The 26,304-nt window shown below is 43.8% G+C and overlaps 1 protein-coding gene and 1 long non-coding RNA gene across 3 annotated transcripts in view; one reads left to right on the top strand and one right to left on the bottom strand.

Moving 5' to 3' along the window:
• Positions 1-1,270: 1,270 nt before the first annotated feature.
• Positions 1,271-26,304, bottom strand: part of LOC145544787 (antigen WC1.1-like) — a 51,903-nt gene continuing 26,869 nt past the window's right edge. Inside the window, exons 7-21 of one of the 2 annotated variants that reach the window (XM_081587991.1) lie at positions 24,725-25,039; positions 16,758-17,072; positions 12,545-12,853; positions 12,134-12,451; positions 8,910-9,002; positions 8,521-8,835; positions 7,001-7,315; positions 6,597-6,638; positions 6,193-6,507; positions 5,906-5,938; positions 5,217-5,354; positions 4,733-4,825; positions 4,417-4,464; positions 3,762-3,905; positions 1,271-1,549 (exon numbers count right to left, since the gene is read on the bottom strand). In XM_081587991.1, the coding sequence (XP_081444117.1) occupies positions 1,410-1,549; positions 3,762-3,905; positions 4,417-4,464; positions 4,733-4,825; positions 5,217-5,354; positions 5,906-5,938; positions 6,193-6,507; positions 6,597-6,638; positions 7,001-7,315; positions 8,521-8,835; positions 8,910-9,002; positions 12,134-12,451; positions 12,545-12,853; positions 16,758-17,072; positions 24,725-25,039 (2,933 nt within the window). In that variant the 3' untranslated portion in view covers positions 1,271-1,409. The remainder of the gene's footprint in view (positions 1,550-3,761; positions 3,906-4,416; positions 4,465-4,732; positions 4,826-5,216; positions 5,355-5,905; positions 5,939-6,192; positions 6,508-6,596; positions 6,639-7,000; positions 7,316-8,520; positions 8,836-8,909; positions 9,003-12,133; positions 12,452-12,544; positions 12,854-16,757; positions 17,073-24,724; positions 25,040-26,304) is intronic. The other variant, XM_081587992.1, reaches the window with a different exon arrangement.
• Positions 12,145-19,870, top strand: LOC145544791 (uncharacterized). The gene is made up of 3 exons (XR_014081647.1): positions 12,145-12,934; positions 14,984-15,172; positions 16,697-19,870. It is a non-coding gene; the product is annotated as an uncharacterized LOC145544791 (long non-coding RNA).

Below are 26,304 nucleotides of genomic sequence, written 5' to 3'. Positions count from 1 at the left end.
TAAATAGACAAATGAACCTGATCTTTCCATCTATATCCCTTCTTCTGGATCCCCTCTGCCTAGGTCTCCACTTTCTTGCCCTCTTGTCCCACGTGGATGCAGGGTGAGGGTGAGACCAATTTGCCATCCATCAACTAGAGAGAGATATGAGCTGATATAATTCACTTAGAAGCATAGATAATTGGACAGGCAAGAAATGGTAATGTCCTGAAGAAAAAGTACGAAGGGATGGAAAGAATGGATTCATAAGGACTTGATAACCGATTAGACATGAGAGAGAGCCAGGAGGAATCTATATCTGCTTGAAGAAATAAACAAAGTAATCTAGGGAATGAGAGATGAAAAAGGGAGAGGTAGTTAGGTAGAGTTAGAGTTTTAATTGGCCCAGGAACACTTAGGCAGGATAAGGAAAACTGTACCCCTTCTCTCCCAACAGCAAACTCCAACTTTGAAACTCACATCCAAGTCTGGTGACCAAAGACAGGTTAAAAACAGGTGATGTGACATCTCAAGGAGAACATACAGGAATGTTCAGGATTGGGTTTTTTTCCATGAGTTTGTGAAATGAAAATATCTCCTGCCATATCAGTAAACAAGAAGTGTCATAGCCATCAGCTATTTTGGTCTCCAAATGTGAATGAGGGCTCCCAAAACTTTGATCTGGAGGATGCTGCCACCCACCATGGTGATTGCTGAGGAGCTGGGGGAATGCAAGAAGCAGGCATCTGCCACACATTAAGGTGAACAAGGAAACAGGATTGGCCATATAGCTGAGGTGCATATGAAAGGAATGAATTCAGTGAGTCCAGAGGCTTACATCTTCCCACAAGCAGAATGCTAAATTCCTTAACTTGATACCTGATCTTTGATGTTCAGACTGCCTGCTCCCTTTGTTGCAAACTTGTATATAGGCTGACTTCCCCTCCTTCCTCCTTGAAGCAGTTTTCTCAGAGCTACTGAGATGCTGTCCCCTGGGCTTGGAGTCCTAAGCATTCCCACCAAATAAAATAACTCTATCAGGTTCTGACTATAGTTTCTGGTCGACAAATTCATCTTGCTAGGAATGAGGGTGTGAATATGGACCAAGTTTAGATGCTTTTTCTAAGTAAGAGTGACCTGGAGCATTTGTGATTCCAGGCAAAGTCATGGCCTCATTAGCCTTTGAAGGAGGTGAGAAAAAGGGCAGTGCACTCATCTTGTATTTCCTTTGAGGAAAATGGTGTTTGAGGGCCAATCATCTAAAAGCATTTGACATGGAACTTGGTAATTATTAACAAAGAAAAAGAAAAAGTTACTTTATTCAGGATATTTCATTTTGAGCAATTTCCAATAACACCATCACAGATCAGCTTCTATTGAAATACAGGCAATTAGGATATCTGAGGCATCATCTTGTATTTAATACAACATCACAGAAAAGTCACTGTGGATGTTCCCGGGACACTGAGTTCAACATCATCGTAACCAGGGTTCCCTTTCTCCCCCTGGAGTAGGCAGGCTTCTCCTTCCCCAGGATCAGCTTCCTCTCTAGAGACGTTTAGAGAAGAGCCTGAAAGAGCAAAGAGAAGCATAATTAGAACTGAGACAAAGGAACTGGACAGTGTGTTGGAAGCGTGTTAAACAAGTGATGATAACAAAGCATCCCTGGGACCCAGGTGTGGGCAGGAGGCTCAGACTATTTCACAGCAGTTACAGTGAGGATGGATCCAGGCTGTCCTCTCAGATCTGGTCCATGTGGTCTCTGGGGCCTCAGTTCATATGGAAATCCTGCATCACAGGAGACCTGTGCTCACACAGGAGCTCTGGGAAGATCTGCCTCCAGGCTACACAATAGCAAGGAGATGCCCAGGAACAGTTCTTCTTTCACAACTGACAGATGTGAAATCACAGTGAGAGGGAGAATGGACACAGGGAAAATCTGAGTTCTTCACTCATAAACCAACTCTGCTCTTAGTTACTGTGACACATGTTCCCAAATGTCCACAAAGAGTATCACGGGTGCATCCATAGATGGCCCCTCCCCAGAGACCACACGGGCCCTCAGATGGATAAATACTCTTTTCCAGAGAAAGAGTGTTTTTTCTTGACCACAGAAATATCTGGAGGAAATTAGACCTTAGCTGACCATAAGCAATAACCTTAGATATGCAGATGACACCACACTTATGGCAGAAAGTGAAGAAGAACTAAAGAGCCTCTTGATGAAGGTGGAAGAGGAGAGTGAAAAAGTTGGCTTAAAGCTCAACGTTCATAAAACTAAGATCATGGCATCTGGTCCCATCACGTCATGGGAAATAGAAGGGGAAACAGTGTCAGACTTTATTTTGGGGGGCTCCAAAATCACTGCTGATGGTGATTGCAGCCATGAAATTAAAAGATGCTTACTCCTTGGAAGGAAGGTTATAGCCAACCTAGATAGCATATTTAAAAGCAGAGACATTACTTTGCCAACAAAAGTCCATCTAGTCAAGGCTATGATTTTTCCAGTGGTCATGTATGGATGTGAGAGTTGGACAGTGAAGAAAGCTGAGCGCCGAAGAATTGACGCTTTTGAACTGTGGTGTTGGAGAAGACTCTTGAGAGTCCCTTGGACTGCAAGGAGATCCAATCAATCCATCCTAAAGGAGATCAGTCCTGGGTATTCATTGGAAGGACTGATGTTGAAGCTGAAACTCCAATACTTTGGCCACCTCATGAGAAGAGTTGACTCATTTGAAAAGACCCTAATGCTGGGAAGGATTGGGGCAGGAGGAGAAGGGGACGACAGAGGATGAGATGGTTGGATGGCATCACTGACTCAATGGACATGGGTTTGGGTAAACTCCGGGAGTTGGTGATGGACAGAGAGGCCTGGCGTGCTGCAATTCATGGGGTCGCAAAGAGTCGGACACGACTGAGCGACTGAACTGAACTGAACTGACCATAAGCTCTGAGTCAATGAACCACCAACATGGCTTAATGTTAAGGCCACCATATACCATAGACTTTGTACATGTCATTGCAACCTTATACACAGAGCTCATCTTAAATTATCAGATGACTCACAAATTTCAATACTGCAATACATTTTTTAAATCTCTATCTTTCACATGCAGGGCAGCACAGAAATGTTATCAAAACACTTGTCTATTTTTGGATTTGGTAAATATGCTCAATTAATCTATAAGCTATCTATTTCTTTTGACTACTGCACAGTGCTTGTGGGTTCTTAGTTCCTTGACCAGGGATTGAACCCAGGCCCTAGCAGTGAAACTGCAGAGTCCTAACCACTGGATTACCAGAAAAGTCCCTAATCTATAAATTTTAACGCAAGCATATCACATATAAAGTGAAAATTTATGTTGCATTATGGAGACACAAATGCCAAAGGTAGAGTGATTCCTCACCCCCAAGGAGTCTGACAGCATTAAAGATGGCATATGGTTGAGAAGTGAAGTGTTAGTTACTCAGTTGTGTCTGACTCTTTGTGATGCTATGAACTGTAGCCCACCAGGCTCCTCTGTCCATGGGATTCTCCAGGCAAGAATACTGGAGTGGGTAGACATTCCCTTCTTCAGGGGATCTTCCTGATCCAGTGATCAAACCCAGGTCTCCTGTATTGCAGTTAGATTCTTTACCATCTGAGCCACTAGGGAAGTCCATCAAATGCATGAGATTACCCATATTTTGAAACTGCAGAGAAGAAGGGCATTGATGAGTTCAAATTCACCTTTTCCAGGACAAAGACCAAAGATTACAGGGGATCAACTAACCCCACTCACCTGTCTGAGACCTCATCCCATCTTCCTTCTCTGGGAGCACTTCCTCCTTGCTCCCCTGAGAGTCAGGAGGAGCCCCAGTCACTGGTACCTCTTCAGCATCATCGTAATCCTCACCAAGGGCAACAGTCCTCTGATCTGGCGCTTCTGAGGGCAGAGCAGGGGTCAGATAAAACCACAGTAAGGGGGTTGGTCTGGGAAACACCTAAGATCCTTCTGACCCAGAGTTTCTGAGCTGCTAAATAGAGGCACCAGTCACTCCTTGTTTCAAAAATTTTTTTTCTCTAAGACCATGTTTCATTTTGATGTGTCCATAAACCAAAACATGATTTTACATATCTTAATATTTTCTGATTGAAAATATATATCCCAAAGCAACTTTCCCACTATTGAGAATTACTAAAGTATTTTGACAAATTGTGCTTTCCAGATGTTATTTTTAAAACTAGTGTGTGCCTTTTGTGATTCTGGACACAGAGAGCCCGGACCCAAAGTGAGACATCACAGGACAGCCAGAGAAAGGGAAGAACGGATTCCATCTGGACACAAGGGATCCTTCTGGTCCATCAAAGGAAGGCTGTTCCCCTTACATCTCCTCTCTATGAGGAGGGAAACTCTCCTCCCCAAAGCCCAGCTGAGGTAGGTCTACCTCTATTACCTGGAGCGGATCTGGAGTCATTGTTGTCCTCATCATCTAATAGGAGGCCTAAAGTGGAGAAAAATATCACATAACACACAGAATGACCCTCCCCAAACCCATGGGACCTGTGTTAAGGCTGAGAAGGGACAGGTCTGGCTCCTGCAGTGTAGATGGGGGCTGGGGGCTCACGGGGCTCTGAGAGGCCATCTTACCACTTTGGAGAGCCGCTTCTGTGAGCCTGGGGCACATGGGGGTCTGTGAACCCTGAGAAGATGTGCATAGCCAATGGGAGGTGACAACCAGAAGTCCCAGGAGGGCAGGCAGAGACACCCACCTGGACTGCCCAGAAGACCCTCCTTCTGAGTCACAAGGTAATCGAGCTCCTCATACACGGCTTCAGCAAGGGCATCTTCATAGCTGGATAAGGCTGAGAGATCCCCCAGCAGGTCAGAGAAGCTGCCCCAGACACCTCGATCCAGCTGGCCCACCTTCATCTCCCCGATGCTCACACGGAGGCTGCCTGGACCTTAGCATCATCTCCTACCCCGTGGACCATGTTGGCACCTTCTCCCCTCATCTGACCTGAATTCACAGCTCAGCCCTGACTCTTTCTGGTCTCACAGGCGAGGCCATGACTTATGAGAGTTCACACACCAGTCCTAAGAACCTCCGTCTGTTCAGCCCTTAGAGCTCAGCATGGAGCACGTGGAGCTCTACAGACTCAGAACAGAGACCTGGCCCAGGTTTCCCTCCTTACACCTGCCCCATCCCCTGCCTCCACACACTCTCCCTGGTCCCCAGTTCCCCTGGCAGCCCACCTCTGCGCTCTGCTCTCCATCTGAGCAGCTGAGTCACCAGGATGACGAGGACCAGGAAGAGAAGGGAACCCAGGATGAGGCAGAGGACCCCAGGCAGGGAGAAGATGCCAGGGAGAGGATTTGAGGCTGGTCTGGTCCCTAAGGAGAGCAAGGCAACAGGGTGTGGAGAAGGTCCTGCGCACAGAGAAACCCCCTGTGCCAGCATTTCTGGGGACTCTGGATGATGGTATCCCAGCCTCAGACACAAATATACTAACAGTGACTGGGCTCCTCCGGGGTCTCATCCTGAGACGAGTCAACTCTACTCCGGCCAGTGTGACCCCAAGGCAGAGCCAGGGATTGTCAGGGAGCTGCCAGGCCGAGACAGCCTCTGAGGACCTGGCTCATCCCTTCTTCTTCGGCATCAAACAGTCCTGAGACCCGCACCTCACTGATGAGGAGCAACACTCAGAGGCAGGTGGGAGAACCTTAGAATCGGCACCACGGGAACCAGACTCTCTTGGATCCTGGGCCTGAGAAACATGTGGCCCTGGGGACCAAGGCAGGGGAGTTCCCCAACTTAACGCCCTGGCTCCTTCCCAACAGCCAGGGATCCTCAGGCTCTTTCCTCTCCTGAGTTGTCAGAGAGCCCACAGAACAGGTTACCAGAATCTGAGTATTCTCCCCTGCCTGTGGATGAATCACAGTACCTGCTGTAGTCGGGGGCAATGTTGTCCTTGCACCTAAAGAGAAAAACGGAAGATTGGGTAAAGGGAACTGGCCAGATCACAGGGCAGCCCATTTTTCTCTCCTGAGCCTGAAATCACCCCTCAGTCTCCACAACACCAGTGTCCAGTTCTCCCAGCTCCCCGGTCCTAGATCAGAGCCCCAGCACCGGGACACAGCCTGAACACAAACTCCCCACCACGCCTGGCCAAACCCAGTGCCCCCGCGCTGCCCCAGCTCACCTAGGGCGGACCCCGAGCCCCTCACTCACCAGAGCACCTCACACCAGCATCCTCCTCGTGCTTGCAGTCGCTCTGCCCCCAGGGCTCCGCAGTACAGTCCCACAGGGAGGACTCCCGGCCCCCGCACCGCACTTCGTCCAGCCAGATGCTCCCATTTCCAGGGCCAAACGCTGCGGCCCACATGGCTTCCAGGGCCGGGCCACAGCCCAGCTGGTGACACACCACCTCGGCCTCCGCCAGGCTCCAGGAGTCATCGCACACGGTGCCCCAGGAGCCGCTGAGCCAGACCTCCACCCGCCCTGAGCACTCGCTGTCTCCTCCCCTGAGCCGGAGCTTCTCTCTGTCTGAAAAGGCAGCAACCCCTCCTGTGACTGCCCCTGGTGGGAGGAAGGAGCCCCTGGGAGCCACAGGGGAGGGGGCGGGGCTGACGTACCTGTGCAGGGGGAAGCATTTGGACAGCTCTTGGGTCTTCTTCCTGCAGAAGCAATGATGGGAAGCTCTGTATCAGGGACAGCTGGGGGAGGTCTTGTCCCCAAACATGAGTATGTAAGGTGTTCGTCACAGTCAAATGACAAGAGACAACAGAAGCTTCACCATCTACTTGGCTGAGAGGTTCACTGGATCTTATCAGCAGCTGAAATTACTTTATCTAATTAGTAGTTTATAAGACTTCACATCCCATAACAATAGCAAACAAACAGACACAGAGACAAATACAAACACACACCTACATTTTGTAGACTCAACCAAAACCCATCAATTAGATCTGAAAATATAATATCATACTAACGACATCCTACATGGTTGGGAGTGACATAGAAACAGACAGTAAGTCACCTGCACACGAGATATAGGCTTCCTCCCTTGGAGAGCATGAGTTGTAATTCCAAGGGTCAGAAGGACACTGCCAGAGAGAGGTGTCAGTTCTCCGGCACTGGATTCCATCGACCCACCGGGGTCTAGAACCTTCCCTAAGAGCAACAGAAGTGTTGAGACTTCCACTGTCCCCACAGCCAAGCTGTCCGCAGATCATGGACACGGTGATGTCTTCCATTGGGCTGTGGCAGACACTGCCCCAGGTCCCATTGTAGAAAACTTCCAGCCACCCAGCACACTGCTGGTCCTCGCTGACCATCCTGAGGGCCAGGAACTCTAAGATTGAAAGGGAGGAGACAGGACACAGTGAGCACCCCACTCAGTGCTCTGGGTTTTCCTCTCCCCTAGAAATTGTGACCATACACCCCTGACCCAGTTGAGGAGATGCCCACTGGGTGACAAGACTGACTTTTACTGCCTTTTCACCTGACTTTGACCATTAATATCACTATACCTATTTCTACCACAACAATATAGATATGAACAGAAAGCAAGACCTACTTGGGCACCTGCAGTGACAGGAGCTGATTCCTGCTTCCTGACCAAACTTCTAAAAGAACAGAAAGTGATGTGGACAGTGAGGTGGTTGACAGAATAATGGACCCCCTGAGATGTCCACGATCTAATCCTGGAACCTGCGATATGTTACCTTACATTTCAAAAAAGGACTTTACTAATGTGATAAGGACCTTGGGATGGAGAGATAAAGCTCAAATATAGAGGATTAACTATGTGAGCTCCGCTTACACATCTTTAAACCCACTACGCTGAGAAATTCATCATCTTTCCCAGCTGCAGTCAGAGGGAAATGTGAGTGAGGGAGAACGGTTGGAAGAGGCACTGTTGTTGAAGAAGAGGGCTCTGAGCCAAGAAATGAGGCCACACAGAAACCACAAAAGGCTGGGAAAGGAGTCCTCCCAGAGACTCCAGGAAGAATGCAGCCCTGTGGACACTGGGATGTTGGCCCACGGAGACTCTCTTCAGACTCCTAGCATACAGAACTGTAAAGGATAAATCTGAGTTTTCACTATGCCAGGCTCCTCTCTCCATGGGATTTCCAGGCAGGAATAGTGGAATGAGTTGTCATGCCCTCCTCCAGGTGATCTTCCTAACCCAGGGACTGAACCCGCATCTCTTATATGTCCTGCATTGGCAGGCAGGTTATTTACCACTAGTCCAACTGGGGAAGCCCAGGATTTCAAGGTGTTACTACCACAGGTAACTGCAGAATGAGCCCTGCTTTCAAGTGTTAACTGTAAGAAATGGCTCTGCCAGGAAACATTGGTGAGAAGACAGGACCAGCATCTCATTTGCTGCAGGAGGACATGAAAGCACCTCGTCTTCACATCTGCTGGAAAGACAGGCTCCATGCGAGGAAGCCTCCTACTCTGGTCCTTTCAGCATCTCTCCATCAGGTCTCAGACCCCTGTCCTCCAGGGCCCCACCCCTCCCCCAGCCTGTGGACAGTGTGAAGGGCGCACCTGAGCAGATGACCCCCGCGTCTTCCTTGTGTCTGCAGTCATGCCGCCCCCAGCCTTGGAAAGGGCACCTCCACACGTGAGACTCATTTCCTGTGCAGTTCAGGTCGTCCAGCCAGATGGGCCCTGATCCCGCCCCAAAGTGAGCAGACCTCGTGGCATTGAGGGCGTCTCCACAGCCCAACTGCCTGCACACCACGCGGGCATCGTCCAGGTCCCAGTGGTCATCACAGATGGTGCCCCAGGAGCCCTGGTCAAGGATCTCCACTCTCCCGGCGCAGGGACCGCCCCCGTCCACCAGGCGGAGCTGTCTGCTGTCTGAGGAGAGAGAAATGGGGCAGTGGGGAGGTGACGGGGGGTGTAAAGGGTCTTCTGTTCTGTGGGACCCTCACCTGAGCAGTAGAGGGCGCTTTCCTCTGAGGCTGCAGAGCCTGCTGGTTCTGACAGGGAGTCATTGCACTGGGGCAGCACCTGGGTCTGGTTTCCTGCAGAAACAGCAATGATCAGGGTGTTGGTGATTGAAAAACAGGAAACTGAAGTAAACTAAATAATGACAAGCAGTGGGGTCTGAAAAGAAAGCTGTAACATAGCAGTTTTTGCAGTTGTTTAGTTGCTCAGTAGTTTCCAACTCTTTTTTGACCCCATGGACTGTAGTACAACAGGCTCCTCTGTCCATGGGATTCTTGAGGCAAGAATTCTGGAATGGACTGACATTTCCTCCTGCAGGGGGATCTTCCCCAACCAGGAGTCGAAATGTCATCTCCTGTATTTCCTGCATTGGCCAACGGATTCTTTACCACTCAGCCTTTAGGGAAGCCCAGGTTAATATAGTGGTAAAATTTTCATAACTGTAGTGTTTGCCTTTGCTATGGAGAGTTCTGCTTCCGACAGTGCAACAATTTTTGTCTCAAGCACTAAGAATGAGTTAAATAAGTTCTGTCCCTAAATCTATCCCTAAATAGAAGAAGCAAAATAAAACACTTCCTGAAGTATATTTACAATTTTTCATCTACAATGCCTGTATTTTAAAAAATATTTATGTAAAATAGATCTCATGAGAAGCCAAGAGGAAATGTAGACATTAGAAACAGTTCCCCAGGATACTCAGCTACTAGAGTTACTTGACAGAGAATTTAAAGAGCCTCGATTAAGGTGCTCATGGAATTAACTGACAAAATGTGCACCCTGATGGAAAAAAACAAATAATGATAACAACAACAACAACAACAAAAAAACAAATAAAATCCTAGAGCTGAAACCCTTACTAGTTGAAATTAAGAACTAAAGAATGAGAATATCAGCACATTAGCTCAGCATAAGGGAGAATCAATAAAGTGGAAGGTCATAGGACAAATATGCCTCTATTTAGAAGTGTAGGCCACATGGTAAGTGTCCTGATTACACTGCTGTATTACAAATTATAAAAACAGCCTCTGAAGCTATATATATATTTATATCTCCACACTCTTCATTTTCTTGAGACTTCCTGGGTCAGTAATTTGAGAAAGACTCAACTTGGCAGTTGTGTCTTGGGATCTTTCATGTAGTTGCACTTAGATGTCATCTGAGGTTGAAGTCAGCTGAGGACTTGACTGACTTTGGTTAATAAGGAAATTTCTTGAATTATTTTAGGGATAAAAGGACATCATGACTGCAACCTAATTCAGAAAGACTTTACATATTTGTGGAGAAATGGGGCAGGAGGGAGACAGAGACAGAGAGAAAGAGAGGAAGATTAAAGCAAAATACTAATATTGGGAGATCCAGGCAAAGGTCATCTGGGAATTTTTATATTATTTTTGCAACTTTCAGGTCTCAAGTTAGGTCAAAATAAAAAAAATTAAAAGCTAAAAATAAGTCAGAAAGAATTAATTCCTATGACACTTTCACTAAAAGAAATACAAATAATTTCAAAAACATGAAACACCTAGGAGAAAATCTAGTAAAACATGGGCAAAACCTCTGTTAGACCTAACTGAATGGAGGGATATGTCATGTCAATGAATTGGGAGACTCAAAATTGTCAGTCAATCCTCCTGAAATTTCTGGTAGATGAAATGTAATCTCAATCAAAATACATTTATGAAGTTTCTTTTGGTGAAAAATAACAAACTAATTCAAAAAATTTTTTTTAAAAGTAAAAGGCCAAGAATGACCAACACAGTTGGCAAAAAAAGCAACATAGTTAGTTAACATAAAGTAACTCTTGTAAATTAAAATTACTCAAACTTACTATAAAATTACAATAATCAAGAAAATACACTATTGGTGCAAGGATAGACAAATGATACAATGGAATAGAACAGAGAGTCTAAAAAATGCTTAGACACACGTGCCCCTTCTCCTTATGGCAAAGGTGGCACACAGTGGAGACAAAAATCTTTTCAGAAAAAGATTCTGAATCAATTAGATGTCAATATGAAACTTGACCCTTATCTTATACAGATATCAATCTCAGGAGGAATATACAATTATATGCAAGAGAAAAATAAACTCCTGTAAGATACTATTGCAGAATGTTTCTATGGTCTTGGAATAAGCAAAGCTGTTTTCAAAAGGATATAAGAAGTACTAAATATACCGGGAAAAACTAGTAAGTTCTATTTCCTTAGATTAAGAACTTCGCTCATCTAAGGACATGGTACCATTAAGAAAATGAAAATAAAAGACCAAGGATTAAATAAATAGCATAGGTTTTCACCCAGAGTCATTGTCATGGTAAGCTGTGGCATCATATTTGTAATAGTTACGGACAGAAAACAATTCAAATCTCTACCATCAGTCGAATGGATCAGTCAATTGTCATGTGATCATTCAAAGAACTAATCTACAGTAATAAAAATGAATAGTCAGCTGCTACAAACAACATCATGAGTGAATCCCAAACATAATGTTGAGTCAAAGAAGTTAGACACACAAGAAACATACTGCATGATTTTATATAAAGTTCAAAAATCAAAATATCCTATGGTTGTTGTTATTGTTGTTGTTCAATTGCCCAGTCATGTCCAAACTTTTGACCCCATGGACTGCAGCATGCCAGGCCTCCCTATCCCTCACCATCTCCCGAAGTTTGCCCAAGTTCATGTTCATTGCATCAGTAATGCCATCCAGCCATCTCATCCTCTGACACCCTCTTCTCCTTCTGCCCTCAATCTTTCCCAGCATCAGAGACTTTCCCAACGAGTCATCTGTTCACATCAGATGACCAAAATCCTGGAACTTCAGCTTCAGCATCAGTCCTTTCAGTGAATATTCTATGGTAGTGGGAGTTAAACTGTTTTCACTGGAGAGGACACAGGACATAGTTACTGGGAGGCAACAGTGACTCTGTAGTGCTGGGAATGTTCTCCTGGCTTATCTGGGTTGGGGAACGTGACTGAGGTCTACACTTATTACTTGGACATTGTTTTCTATGATTATTTGTAAATAATAATGCTGCTTAAAAATGTTATTCCCCTTCACACTTCTTGCCTGATCTGAAAAATAAAAGAACAATGAGAGGAAGCATATTTCACCATGAAATATCTGATTTTTGAAGTCAGGTTTCCCTAATTCTCTGCTGTTGGGGACATTCCACTCCACAAGTACCAGTAGCCCTTCCCCCTTCTCTTACCTGAGCAGATCACAGAGGCTGTGTTGCCATGGGAACAGTCAAGACCACCCAGGGTAGTCACAGGGCACGTCCATAAGAAGGACTCTGCCCCGGAGCAGTGAAATCGGACTGTTGAGATCTGATCAGTTCCTTCTACAAAGTGTGGTCCTCTAGAGGTGGAGATGGCGACTCCACAGCTGAGCTGATGACAAACAACATTGGCATTGGCCAGACTCCAGTGGGAGGCACAGAGCGCTCTCCATCGTCCAGAAATGTTGATCTCCACCTGCCCCTCACACTGAGAGGTGCTGTTTGTCATGAGCCTGACTTCTGCATACACTGGTAGAAGAAGACAGGATTTCAGCAAAATCTCATTTTTTTAAAAACCTAAACAGAGTGTGCAAGGAGGTTAAGTCCTGACCTACATCTCACCTGAACAGACAACCTGAGCAGCTCCACTGTGGTGACAAGTGCCCCCTGGACAGGGCACTCTGGGGCAGGACCAGAGCTTGGGCTCCTCGCCCTCACATCTGAACTCTTCAGCCCAGACGCGGCCATCGGACTCTCTGAAGGGCATGTGTCCCAGGACAGACACAGCCTTGCCACATCCCAGCTCTGCACAGATGACCTGGGCAGTGGGGATCGTGAAATTCCCGTCAGACACTGGGGTCCAGGCTTCTCCAGAATGCACTTCTACTCGCCCTGAGCAGGGTCCTTCTCCTCCAGCCAGACGCACAAATCCTAAGAGAAACAATCAACAGCAGCAACAAATCCTGTGAGGGTTCATAGTCCTTGCTTGGCATTGGAAACAGCACATCATAGGCAAGGATGTGAAAACATTTCATTTCTAGGAGTGGGGCATGGAAAGAGAATTTGACAGTTAGTGTCAGAATTGTATTAATATTTTCATGAGCAAGTTTATGACAAGAAACCCAGAAAAATTTGCAGTCAGTAAGAATGTATATTTTGAGGTTGATTAGGATGAGAACTCCTCATCTAGGAGCTTGGAAAGGACAAGGCCCAAGGAAACTGCACTGCAGTGGGCATCAGACTTGAGCCCAGAGCTGAACTAACCCAGAGCGAAGTCGGTCTATGGAATTCAATAGTTCAGAGGACTAAGAGCCAGACAATGTTAGAAGGCCATCTGAGATTTCTGGAGCTAGAATTCTGGCCAGTTTTCTCTCAGGAGCCAATAATCAAGTCACTGAAGACAGGGAACATCATAGCGGGAGGTCTATTAATTCAGGCTAGACTGTAGACACACTATGGCTCACGGGAGGAATGCTAGACACCATACCAAGGCTACAAGTCTATTATGATTTGATGTATATTATAGCAAGCCTATTATGTTTTCACATATATTTCTCATAATTCTGGATGGTGAAAAATTCCCAGAATTTCTTAGGTGACTTGATTGTGAAAAGAAGTTGTCTGTAGATGAGTTTGAATATTAAGAAAGTTCAGAGAGTCATAGGAGAGGGAGGGGCTGGTCCTAGCCATCTCTCTTGAAAGCCTAGGGTTTATCAAGGGAGAGGATGAGTTTTCAGTGGGAGTATGCAAATCAGCTGAGTTTGAGTACTTTCTACTAGACATGGGAATCTAAGACATGGGAATCTTAGCAAATACTAAGAAATGATGATAATTTAATGTATTGTAGTCGTACGTATATGCTAACTGCGTATTCCTTTCCTATTTGGATTCTTGAGAAATAGCTAGCATGCAGTAAAAAAAGGAGAGGGAGAGAAAGAGAGCAGAGAGCAAACAAACCATACGTAATTTAGAGTTTCCCAAGTGCAAAAACCTCATTATGAATGAAAGATAGACAGACTTGAGGAAAATGTTTGTCCAAGTTTTTGGCACATTTTATCCACTGTGCTCCTCCCATCTGGCCACCTAACCCTGCTACCCTTTCCCATTTTACCCACTGCAGACAAGAGAACAATCTTAAAAGCTACAAAGGGATGGAAAGGAGACTCTGAAAGGGAAGAACATCTGTAGGAGTGGAGTGTGGGTGGGATGTGTGGTAGATTAAACTGAGAGTGGATGGAGTATAAAACTGAAAGAGATCAAACTGGTCTGGTGGGGAGTTTGGTTACAGGCTACTCTTTCTAATTAAATAATTTTTACTCAACACCTTGTTAGTTTCTGTGTTAGTCCCACCAGATTACAAATTTAGAAAGAACAAATATTGCTTACATGTTATTGTAGATAGCCTGACACATGTAGACACTCAAATATATTTGGAACAAAGTATCAGGCACATCAGGATAGTCTCCCAAGACAAATTAGTATTATTATTTCTTTTTTACTTTATATTTCCTTTCAAATGGAAAAATAAGAGTGTGAACATTGTAAGAAAATTTATGAACTAGAAGGCTGATGTGAGGGGATAAGTTATTAAAAATAATAAAACCAACCATGTTCTTGTATAACAGTAGAGAGAATGGGGCAGAATATAAATATCTAACAGACACAAAGACATACACGCACAGAAATTTAGTATTTGAAGAAGGTAATATTTTATATCATTAGAGAAGATAGACTGTTCAATAAATAGTGCTGAAACACTTTCTGACCTCCATTTTCCACGTTTAGTCCATTTGCAAGGGAGACATCAACCTGAGCCATAAGAGGGACCTCAGGGGCCAGGTTGTCAGGGAAGGATTCTCTCTACACCTATGCCTGAGCCTGAGAGAACCTTGATTTTCTGTATGTCAGCTTCTGCTTAGGGCCCTTTGTCCCAGACGCAATCTCACTGTTATAGCTTTGGGGCTGGATTTTATCCAGGGAACCATTAGAGCATGAGGGACCAGGTGGGTTTTTACCATTGTTCATGTAGATCACATCCTTATTTCTTTCCCTCTGATCAAGGTGGCCTCCTCTCTTCTCCCTGTAGCTGTGATAACATCTGCCTCCAGACCAACTCCCAGCCCTCTGACCTTCAGCCTCACCTGACCCTGGACTCTCAGGCTCTTCACCCATCACTCTGGACTCCTACTGGTTTGGCTGGAACAGAGCACTGTGTGACCTGAGGTGTAGGAAATATCCCTGATGGGTGAGGTATGTAGCCTCTCAGAGATCCACAAAGATCAAGTATATTCCTGAAAAACCAAACCTGCCCTCGACCCCTGGGCTGCACGTTCCCCTCTGAAAGCCAGAGGGGATCAGTGTGACCTTTCCGTCAAAGGTGGCAGCAAAGGCCCAGGAGCAGGCCCTGATCCTTGACCTAACTGAGCAAATTTCAAGTCATTGAGGGCTCCTAGAGGCCCAGAAACAGAACTTCTGAATGGCAAATGAAATGTAGAGGGAAGAGAGGCTACAAAGGAGTCATATCTGAATCCTCTGCAGAGGTCTGATATTTAAGTAGGAGGATGTTATTTGAAGGCAATATTTAGAATCTATTTTCATGTGGTTTATTACAAATACAAGCACCTTTTTAGAGTCTGTTATTTTCAGGAATTTTGGCCGATGTTGGGAATGTAAATCACAATAAAACAATGCCTTTATCTTTTTAGAAGTGCAGGAGAAAAACAAGTAGACTGTTTAAAGCCCTCCAAAATGTTTATGAGAGACTTGGATAATCAAAGAAAGAGAAACTGCCCTTTCAGAGGACCATTTATTTATATGAATCAACTTCTGCAAAGGCAAAATGAAACTGTGGTCAGATTTATCCTTGTCTGGTCTCTTGGTATACAGACATCCTTAGGCACACGTAGCATCCTCCACACCACACCCAGACCCTCAGTGCTGCTCAGAAAACCCCACAGGTGTCTTTTTCAGCTCTCATTGCCTTTCCATCCCTCCTAGCTATGATAACTCTCTTCCAGCTTCTTCAAAAATTTTATTTGTCCCCTTACTTCTATTCCTATCAAATAACCCCCCAAGTGTAATTCTCTTATATCACTGAAATCATCAGGTGTAAACTATATAATCTCTTACTATAAAGCACAGAATCACTATTTCATTGCCTCCACCTTTGATGTGTCAGTGCACAACACGTGGTAGAGTGTTCTTTCAAAGTTTTGGTTCATGCAGATGTTTTAAAAGAAAACATGGACAAAGAATCTTTTCTAATAACAATGGAAGGAGAAACTACGACTCAGAGCATTTCATCCACAGTTCTCTGGTCCTACTAGCCAAATGGCTATGAATATTTACATTTAAATTTGCAAAGGAGACTTCAAATTTGGCATAAATCCATAAATTTCTTTCTGATTTGTTTAATGATATCCCCTGTGCCTCCACTCCTACTGACCTGGTGCAAAATAGCGTGGCATAGGGTAACTACGGAAACAACTCCATCCAGGGAGGTGCACCCTCATTCTTGCCCCTCCCTCCTATGGGTTCACTGTGCAAAGGGGTGTGTGTGTTGTGATTTGTGAGTATTTCACGATTCCAAAAATTATATAAAAAATTATGAAGATCAATTTTAATTGGGAAGAATAGATTAAACTCTGTCAGGTAAGATCACTGGAGAAGAAATACCAGAGACTTACAAGAGGAAAGTAGTTGAAGCCCATCACTCACAGGGAGGATGGGTAGATGTTTTACACCTCTCTAACTCAGTCATCTTCTATTGTCCAGGTGATCAGACACCAACTTCCTTGGACTACTTTCTCATCCATGGGCAATCCACTGACCGTACCTGAGCAGACGACCCCAGCATCTTCTACATGGCTACAGTCGTGCCGCCTCCAGCCCCGGGAAGGGCACCTCCACACGTGGGACTCCTTTCCACCACAGTTCAGTTCATCCAGCCAGATGGGCCCTGATCCTTGACCTAATTGAGCCAATTTCAAGGCATTGAGGGCTCCTCCACAGCCCAGCTGCCTGCACACCACGCGGGCATCGTCCAGGTCCCAGCCGTCATCACAGATGGTGCCCCAGGAGCCTTGGTCAAGGATCTCCACTCTCCCGGAGCAAGGACTGCCCCCGTCCACCAGGCGGAGCTGTCTGCTGCCTGAGGAGAGAAAAATGGGGCAATGGGGCGTTGACGCGGGCGTGGGGGAGTGGGATGGGGTGGTGGGGATGAGAAGAATCTTCGGGTCCTGAGTCTCCTCTGAGGCTACAGAGCCTTCTGGTTGAGACACGGAGTTTTTGCATTTGGGCAAGCACCTAGGTCTGATTTCTTATAGCAGCAATGAGAATAATAAGGTTGAAAACGGGCAAAAATAGGAAATATTACTCTACTGAGTAGTGTGAGACAGATGTTGTTACCCAAGTCCTATCGGTATTAACCTTCTGATTTGTAGAGTTCTGCATTGTTGTTGTTGAGTCACCAAGTCATGTCTGACTCTCTTGTGACCACATGAACAGTAGTCTGCCAGGCTTCTCTGTCCGTGGAATTTCCCAGGGAAGAAAAGTGGAGTAGGTTGCCATTTCCTTCTCCAGGGGATCTTCCCAACCCAGGGATCAACCAGGCATCTCCTGCACTGGCAGGTAGATTCTTTAACACTGAGCCACCAGGGAAGCCTGACAAAGGTCCGTCTAGTCAAAGCTCCAGCAGTCATGTATGGATGTGAGAGTTGGACTATAAAGAAAGCTGAGCATGGAAGAATTGATGCTTTTGAACTGTGGTGTTGAAGAAGACTCTTGAGAGTCCCTTGGATTGCAAGGAGATCCAACCAGTCCATCCTAAAGAAAATCAGTCCTGAATATTCACTGGAAGGACTGATGGTGAAGCTGAAACTCCAATATTTGGCAGGCTGATGTGAAGAACTGACTCACTGGAAAAGATCCTGATGCTGGGAAAGACTGAAGGCAGGAGGAGAAGGGGATGACAGAGGATGAGATGGTTGGATGGTATCACTGACTCAATGGACATGAGTTTGAGCAAGCTCTGGAAGTTGGTGATGGACAGGGAAGCCTGGCATGCTGCAGTTCATGGGGTCACAAAGAGTTGGACACAACTGAGTGACTGAACTGACTGATAAATAAACAAGAAAAATTTAAACATTCTAGGGAAAAATAAAAATGGTAATGAAAGCTATCATAAAGTCTTCTCAAATAACTTTAAATATTTACTTGTTTATCACTCCCTGCATCTAATAACAAATATAGAAACAGATATACAGGCATCTCCAAATGTGTAGACACACACACACACACACACACACACACACACACACACACACACAAACCTAGCTGAATTAAAGTTTTACTAGAGGAAGGACTTTGCATATTTTATTTGCCCTGTATTTCTGCTATTAGGACAGTGCCTACATATTGTATGCACTCATTCAACAAGATTCAACAAGCATGTATATGGAGAATCTTTTTTAAATACCATGCTAGTTGCTCAATAAATAGTTAATGAATGAATGTGTAGATGAATAAAATTCAGTGAAATAGAAGTCCTTTAGCTTCACGCTAATCAGTGAAATGTTAATAGTAAAGCAAATATAAATTCAAGGTAATGGTTTATGATAATAAATAGTGTATATTGAAAATAAGTTTAATTTACCACATAGCATTGCTATTAGGTAGGCATTACTGGATTTCCCCAGTGGCTCAATGGTAAGGAATCTGCTAGAAATGCAGGAGATGCAGGTTTGATCCCTGGGTCAGGAAGATCCCCTGGAGAAGGAAATGGCAACCCACTCCAGTATTCTTGCCTGGGAAATCCCATGGATAGAAGAGCCTGGCGGGCTACAGTCCATGGGGTGGAAAAGAGTTGAACACAACTTAGTGACTAAACAACAACAACAAAATTAATTTGTCTGTAAGCACAGAATTAATTTATATTCAAAATCTCACTTACACAATGTTAAAGGAAAATTATTAAATAGGTTCTAAAGCTACTCTTATCTATTATTCAGTATGACACATAGGCAATTGTACAAAAACAATAAAATACTTAGGGATAAATTTAACAAAGGAGGTGAAAATCTTGAACAGTGAAAGCTATAGGACACTGATGAAAGTTATTGAAGAAGACACAAATAAATGAAAAGATAATCTGTGGTCATGGATTGGAAGACCTTATAATGTTAAAATGCTCATGCTACACAAAGAAATCAACACATTCACTCTAATCCTTAACAAAATTTGAACGGAAATTTTCACACATATAGAATAAACAATCCTAAAGTTTGTATGGAACCACAAAAGACCCTGAATATCAAAATCAGTCTTGAGAAAGAAGAACAATGCTGGAGGTGTCATGCATCCTGATCTAAAACTTTATTACAAAGTTATCATAATAAAAACAGTATGGTATTGGTATAAAAATGGACACAGACATCAACAGACCAGAACAGACAGCCCAGAAATAAACCCAAATATATAGAATCAATTAGATTTTGACAAAGGAGCCAAGAATATACAAAGGGGAAATGACAGCCTCTTCAATAAATGGTGTTAGGAAAGTTGGACAGCTACATGCAAAAGATGCAAAGGCACGACTATCATACACCATTCACAAAAGTCAACTCAAAATGGATTAAAGACTTGATCATAAGTCCTGAAGCCATAAAAATCCTAGACAAAAAAGGAAGGGAAAAATGTCCTTGACCTCAGTCTTTGTGATGATGTTTTGGATTTGATGCCAAAAACAAAGGGAACAAGAGCAAATATAAGCAAGTGAAACTACATAAAACAAAAACTTCTGCACAACAAAGGAAATGATACACAGAATGAAAAGACAATCTATGGAATTTGAGAAAATATTAACAAATTAAATGTACTTGATAAGAGTTAATATCCAAACTATTAATATTTAAAGAACACATACAACTCAATAACAGAAAAAAAAAAAAACACCAACAGTTTGATTTCAAAATGGGCAGAGGACCTGAATAGACATTTTTTTTTCACAGAAAACATACATCTGGTCAACAGGTACATGAAAAGGTGCACAATATTAGTAGTCACCATGTCAATGCAAATCAAAACCTCAATAAGATATCACCTCACAGAACTGCTTTTATCAAAAAGACAAGAAATAACAAGAGTTGGTGATGATGTGGAGAGAAGAAAAAGTTTATACACAGTTGCAGGGAATGTAAGTTGATGCATCGCCTATGGAAAACAATTTTGAGGTTCCTGAAAAATTAAAAACAGAATTGCTGTATGATTTAGCAATTTTCCTTTTGGGTATTTATCTGAAGGAAATGAAAACACTAACTTGAAAATATATGTGCAACCCAATGTTCACTGCAGAATTAGTTACAATAGCCGGACAATGTAAGCCTTCACTGATGGATGAATGGATAAAGAAAATTATATATATATATATATATATGTACATACACAGCCACCAAAGAAAAGAAGAAATTCTCATCATTTGCAACAACATGAATGTACCTTGAATGCATTATGCTAAGTGAGCTAAACCAGACAGATAAAGAAAAATATCATATGGTCTCATATATATGAGGAATCTTAAAATAGCTTTTTAAAAAAAGAGATGCAGAGAGCAGTTTGGTGGTTGTCGGAGGTGGGTCGGTGTGGGCAAAATGGATGTAAAAAGGCACAAACTTACAGCAATAAATTAACATCATGAGGATGTAATGTATGGTATAGGGAGTACAGTTAATGTGTACATGTGTGTGTGCTCAGTCTTGCCCATCTGTTTGTGACCCTATGGACTGTAGCCTGAGAGGCTTCTCTATTGATGGGAATTCCCAGGCAAGAATACTGGAGTGAGTTGCCATTTCCTCCTCCAGGAGATCTTCACAACCTAGGGAGGGAACCCACATCTCTTATGTCTCCTGCATTGGCAAGGGGACTTTTTACCACTAATGTCACCTGGGTTAATACTGTATCATATATTAGAAAGTTGGTAACAAAGTACATCTTACAAGTTCTCATCACAAGAAAAAAGTAAGGGCTTCCCTAGTGGTCCAGTGGTTAAGAATCCACCTTGAGTGCAGGGGACACTGGTTCAATCTCTGGCCCAGGAAGATCCCACATGCCGCGTGGTGACTAAGACTGTGTGCCACAATTGCTAAGCCTGTGCTCTGGAGCCCTCAAACCAGAACTACTGAGCCTGTGTGCAGCAACTACTGAAGCCCTCACGCCCTGGAGCCAGTGCTCCACCACAAGAGAAGCCTGCAGAGCATAACTAGGGAGTAGACCCTGCTTAACACAACTAGAGAAAGACTATGCACAGCATGGAAGATACAGCACAGTCAAAAATAAATATAGGATAGTCATCATTTTCCAGTATGTACAAATACATAAGCATTATGTTGCACAACTGAAACTAATACTAATACTGTTATGTGAATTATATGTCAACTACAAATTTTAAAAAATAGTGTTAGAAAATGTGGATCAAATCAACTTCATCTTAACTTCTGAGTTAAATTTGCCCATTCCAGTCCATTTTAGTTCACTGATTCCTAAAATGTCAACGTTCACTCTTGCCATCTCTTTTTTGACCACTTCCAATTTGCCTTGATTTATACACCTAACATTCCAGGTTTTTATGCAATATTGCCCTTCACAGCATCAGACTTTACTTCCATCACCCATCACATCCACAACTGGGTGTTGTTTTTGCTTTGGCCCTGTCTCCTCATTCTTTCTGGAGTTAGTTCTCCATTCTTCTCCAGTAGCATATTGGGCACCTACCAACCTGCAGAGTTCATCTTTCAGTATCACACCTTTTTGGCTTTTCATACTGTTCATGGGGTTCTCCAGGCAAAAATATTGAAGTGGTTTCCCGTTCCCTTCTCCAGCAGACCACATTTTGTCAGAACTCTCCACCATGACCCGTCCGTCTTGGGTGGCCCTACACAGCATGGCTCATAGTTTCATTGAGCTAAACAAGGCTGTGGTCCATGTGATCAGTTTAGTTAGTTTTCTATGACTGTGGTTTTTGTCCTGTTTGCCCTCTGATGGATAGGTATAAGAGGCTTATGGAAGCTTCCTGATGGGAGAGGTTGACTGAGGGGGAGACTGGGTCTTATTCTGATGGGTGGGGTCATGTTCAGTAAATCTTTAATCCAATTTTCTATTGATGGGCAGGGCTGTGTTCCCTCCATGTTGCTTGACCTGAGGCCAAACTATGGTGGAGGTGATGAAGATAATGGTGACCTCCTTCAAAAGGTCTCATGCACGCACTGCTGTACTCAGTGCCTCCAACCCTGAAGCAGGCAACTGGCTACCCACGCCTCTGCCAGAGACTCCTGGACACTCATGGGCATGTCTGGGTCAGTTTCCTGTGGGGTCACTGCTCCTTTCTCCTGGATCCTGGTACACACAAGGTTTTGTTTGTGCCCTCCAAGAGTCTGTTTCCACACTCCTGTGCAATTTCTGGTGGTTCTATGGTGGGTTTAATGACAACTTCCTCCGAGAGGGCTCATGCCATACCCAGGTCAGCTGCACCCAGACCCCTGCAGCAGGCCACTGCTGACCTGCACCTCCACAGGAGACACTCTGACAGAGTTCTGGCTCAGTCTTTGTAGGGAAAACCACTAGACAATTCAGGTATGACCTAAATCAAATCACTTATGATTATACAATGGAAGTGACAAACAGATTCAAGGGATCACATCTGATAGACAGAGTGCCTGAAGAACTATGATGTAGGTTTGTTACATTGTACAGGAGGCAGTGATCAAGATGATCCCCAAGAAAAAGAAGGGAAAAAAGGCAAAATGGTCATCTGAGGGGGTCTTACAAATAGCTGAGAGAAGAAGACAAGCTAAAGACAAATGAGAGAAGGAAAGATGTACCCATTTGAATGCAGAGTTCCAAAGAATACCAAGAAGAGATAAGAAAGCCTTACTCAGTGATCTCTGCAAAGAAATAGAGGAAAACAATAGAATGGGAATGACTAGAGATCTCTTCAAGAAAATTAGAGACACTGAGGGAACATTTCATGAAAAGATGAATATAATCAAGGATAGAAATGGTATGGACCTAACAGAAGCAGAAGATATTAAGAAGCAGTGGCAAGAATACACAGAAGAACTATACAAAACAGATCTTCATGATCCAGATAACTACAATGGTGTGATCACTCACCTAGAGACAGACATCCTGGAATGTGAAGTCAAGTGGGCGTTGGGAAGGATCACTAGGAACAAAGCTAGTGGAGGTGATGGAATTACAGTGGAGTTATTTCAAATCCTAAAAGATGATGCTGTGAAAGTGCTGCACTCAATATGCCAGCAAATTTAGAAAACTCAGCAGTGGCCACAGGACTGGAAAAGCTCAGTTTTAATTCTAATCCCAAAGAAAGGCAATACCAGAGAATGCTCAAACCACCACACAATTGCACCCATCTCACAAGCTAGCACACTAATGCTCAAATTCTTCAAGACAGGCTTCAACAGTATGTGAACTCTGAACTTCCAAAAGTTCAAGCTGGGTTTTGAAAAGGCAGAGGAACCAGAGATAAATTGCCAACATCTGCTGGATCATTGAAAAAGCAAGAGAGTTCCAGAAAAACATCTACTTCTGCTTTTTGATTATGCCAAAGCCTTTGACTTTGTGCATCACAACAAACTGTGGAAAATTCTTAAAGGGATGGGAGTGCCAGACCACCTGACCTGCCTCTTGAGAAATCTGTATGCAGGTCAAGAAGCAGCAGTTACCACTGGATATGGCACAACAGACTGGTTCTAAATAGGGAAAGGAGTACGTCAAGGCTGTATATTGTCACCCTGTTTATTTAAGTTATATGCAGAGTACATCAAGAGAAACATTGTGCTGGAAGAAGCACAAGCTGCAATCAAGATCACCAGGGAAATACCAATAACCTCAGATATGCAGATGACACCACCCTTATGGCAGAAAGTGAAGAACTAAAGAGCCTCTTGATGAAAGTGAAAGAGGAGAGTGAAAAAGTTGGCTTTAAGCTCGACATTCAGAAAACTAAGCTCATGGCATCTGGTCCCATCACTTCATGACAAATAGATGGGGAAACTATGGAAACAGTGACAGACTTTATTTTTCAGGGCTCCAAAATCACTGTAGATGGTGACTGTAGCCATGAAATTAAAAGATGCTTGCTTCTTGGAAGAAAAGCTATGACCGAACTAGACAGCATATTAAAAAGCAGAGACATTACTTTACCAACAAAGGTCCATCTATTCAAGGCTATGGTTTTTCCAGTAGTCATGTATGGATGTGAGAGTTGGGCTATAAAGAAAGCTGAGCACTGAAGAATTGATGCTTTTGAACTGTGGTGTTGGAGAAGACTCTTGAAAGTCCTTTGGACTGCAAGGAGATCCAACCAGTCCATCCTAAAGGAAATCAGTCCTGAATATTCATTGTAAGAATTGATGCGGAAGCTGAAACTCCAATACTTTGGCCAGCTGATGTGAAGAACTGACTCATTGGAAAAGACCCTGATGCTAGGAAAGATTCAAGGTGGGATAAGGAGGGGACGACTGAGGATGAGATGGTTGGATGGCTTCACTGATGCAATGGACATGAGCTTGAGTAGACCCTGGGAGTTGGTGATGGACAGGGAGGCCTGGCGTGCATTCATTCCATGGGATCACAAAGAGTCGGATACAATTGAGTTAGTGCACTGAACTGGTCTTAACTTCATTTTGTGGACCTATGTTAAATTCATGACTTAAATATGAAAATATAAGATCTCACTATTAACATTCTATGAGTTTAAGACAGACACAGAAACAAACAGTAAGTCACCTGCACATGAGATGTAGGCTTCCTCCTTTGAAGAGCATGAACTGTAATTCCAAGGGTCAGAAGGACATTGCCAGAGAGAGGTATCAGTGTTCCGACACCGGATTCCATCTACCCACCGGGGTCTAGAGCCTTCTCTAAGAGCAGCAGAAGAGTTGAGGGTTCCAGTGTCCCCACAGCCAAGCTGACTGCAGATGACGGACACGGTAATGTCTTCCATGGGGCTTCGGCAGACACTGCCCCAGGTTCCGTTGTAGAACACTTCCAGCCAGCCAGCACACTGCTGGTCCTCGCTCACCATTCTGAGGGCCAGGAACTCTAGGATCAAAAGGGAGGAAACAGGACTGGTGATTACTTCACTCAGTGCTCTGGGTTTTCCTCTCTCCCAGAAATAGTGGCCATTCATCCCTGAACCAGCTGAGGAGACACCCATTAGGTGATAAGACCAAAGCTGTCTCCCTTTTACCTGACTTTCCATTTGTGCCTATCTTTTTAAACCTTCCTACCACCATGATGTAGTGAATGGGAACAGAGAGGAAGAGCAACCTGGGCACCTGTGCGGGGGGATGGGGGGGGTGGGATGGGGGTGCTGAATTCTGCTTCCTGACCAAACCTATAAGAAAGTGTGAAAGGGATGTGATATGATATTGGGGAGGTGGCAGAATAATGAACCTGCAAATGTCTCATGCAAATCCCTGAAACCAAGAATATATTTCCTTACCTGGCAAAAGAGATTTCACAGATGTGATTAAGGTAAGAATCATAAGATGGTGAGATTAAGTTGGACTATTGTGCATTAAATATGTGAACCGAGTCTAATCACATTCTTATTGGGTTAGCCAGAAATTTCCTTTGGTTTTAAAGTAAAAATAAAAGATATTCTTCATGTTCACCAAGAGCTTGATTGAACAGCATATTCATCATTTTGTTATACTACCTTCTGTCATTTTCAGCCAATTTCATATTTCCCTCTTCCCGAAACTTTTATCTTTCTAAGCAAAGAACTATTCCAAGTGTGTTTTATAGTCTTTCAGGGAATTTAAACTTTTTTCCACTAAGAGAATTTTGTAAAGATCTAAATAATTGGAAAGCTGAAACTTCAGTGCGTGGTAAATACAGCTGATGAATCAGAACTAGCCAAACTGTGGCAGTATTTGCCTGGCCTACAAAGAAATATGTGGTCTTGCATTATCCTGATGTAAAGTTATGCATTTTCTCTGAATCAATTCTGAATGGTTTTCATTAAGTGCTGCTTTCAGTTGGTCTAATGGGGAGCAGTACTTGTTGGAATTATCATTTGGTTTTCTGGAAGGTACTCCCTTAATAGGGGACTACCTTTAAATGCCATCACACACACAACATCACCTTCTTTGGAGGAAGACTGGCCTTTGATGTGGTTGGTGGTGGTTCATTTCACTTGCCCCACAATCCCTTTCATTTCACATTATTGTGCAGTATCCACTTTTCATCACCCATCACAATTTGTTTTAAAAGCAAAATGTTTTCATTATGTTTAAGTAGAAAATCTCATGTAGAAATACTGTCATGATGGTTTTTTTTTCACCTATGTGAAACCCAAACAT

Source organism: Giraffa tippelskirchi, chromosome 4 (assembly GCF_054371585.1).
Source record: "Giraffa tippelskirchi isolate mGirTip1 chromosome 4, T2T-mGirTip1v1.2.pri, whole genome shotgun sequence".
NCBI lineage: Eukaryota > Metazoa > Chordata > Mammalia > Artiodactyla > Giraffidae > Giraffa > Giraffa tippelskirchi.
The sequence above is the reverse complement of the archived record's forward strand: the minus strand, read 5'-3'. Positions and strand labels throughout refer to the sequence as shown.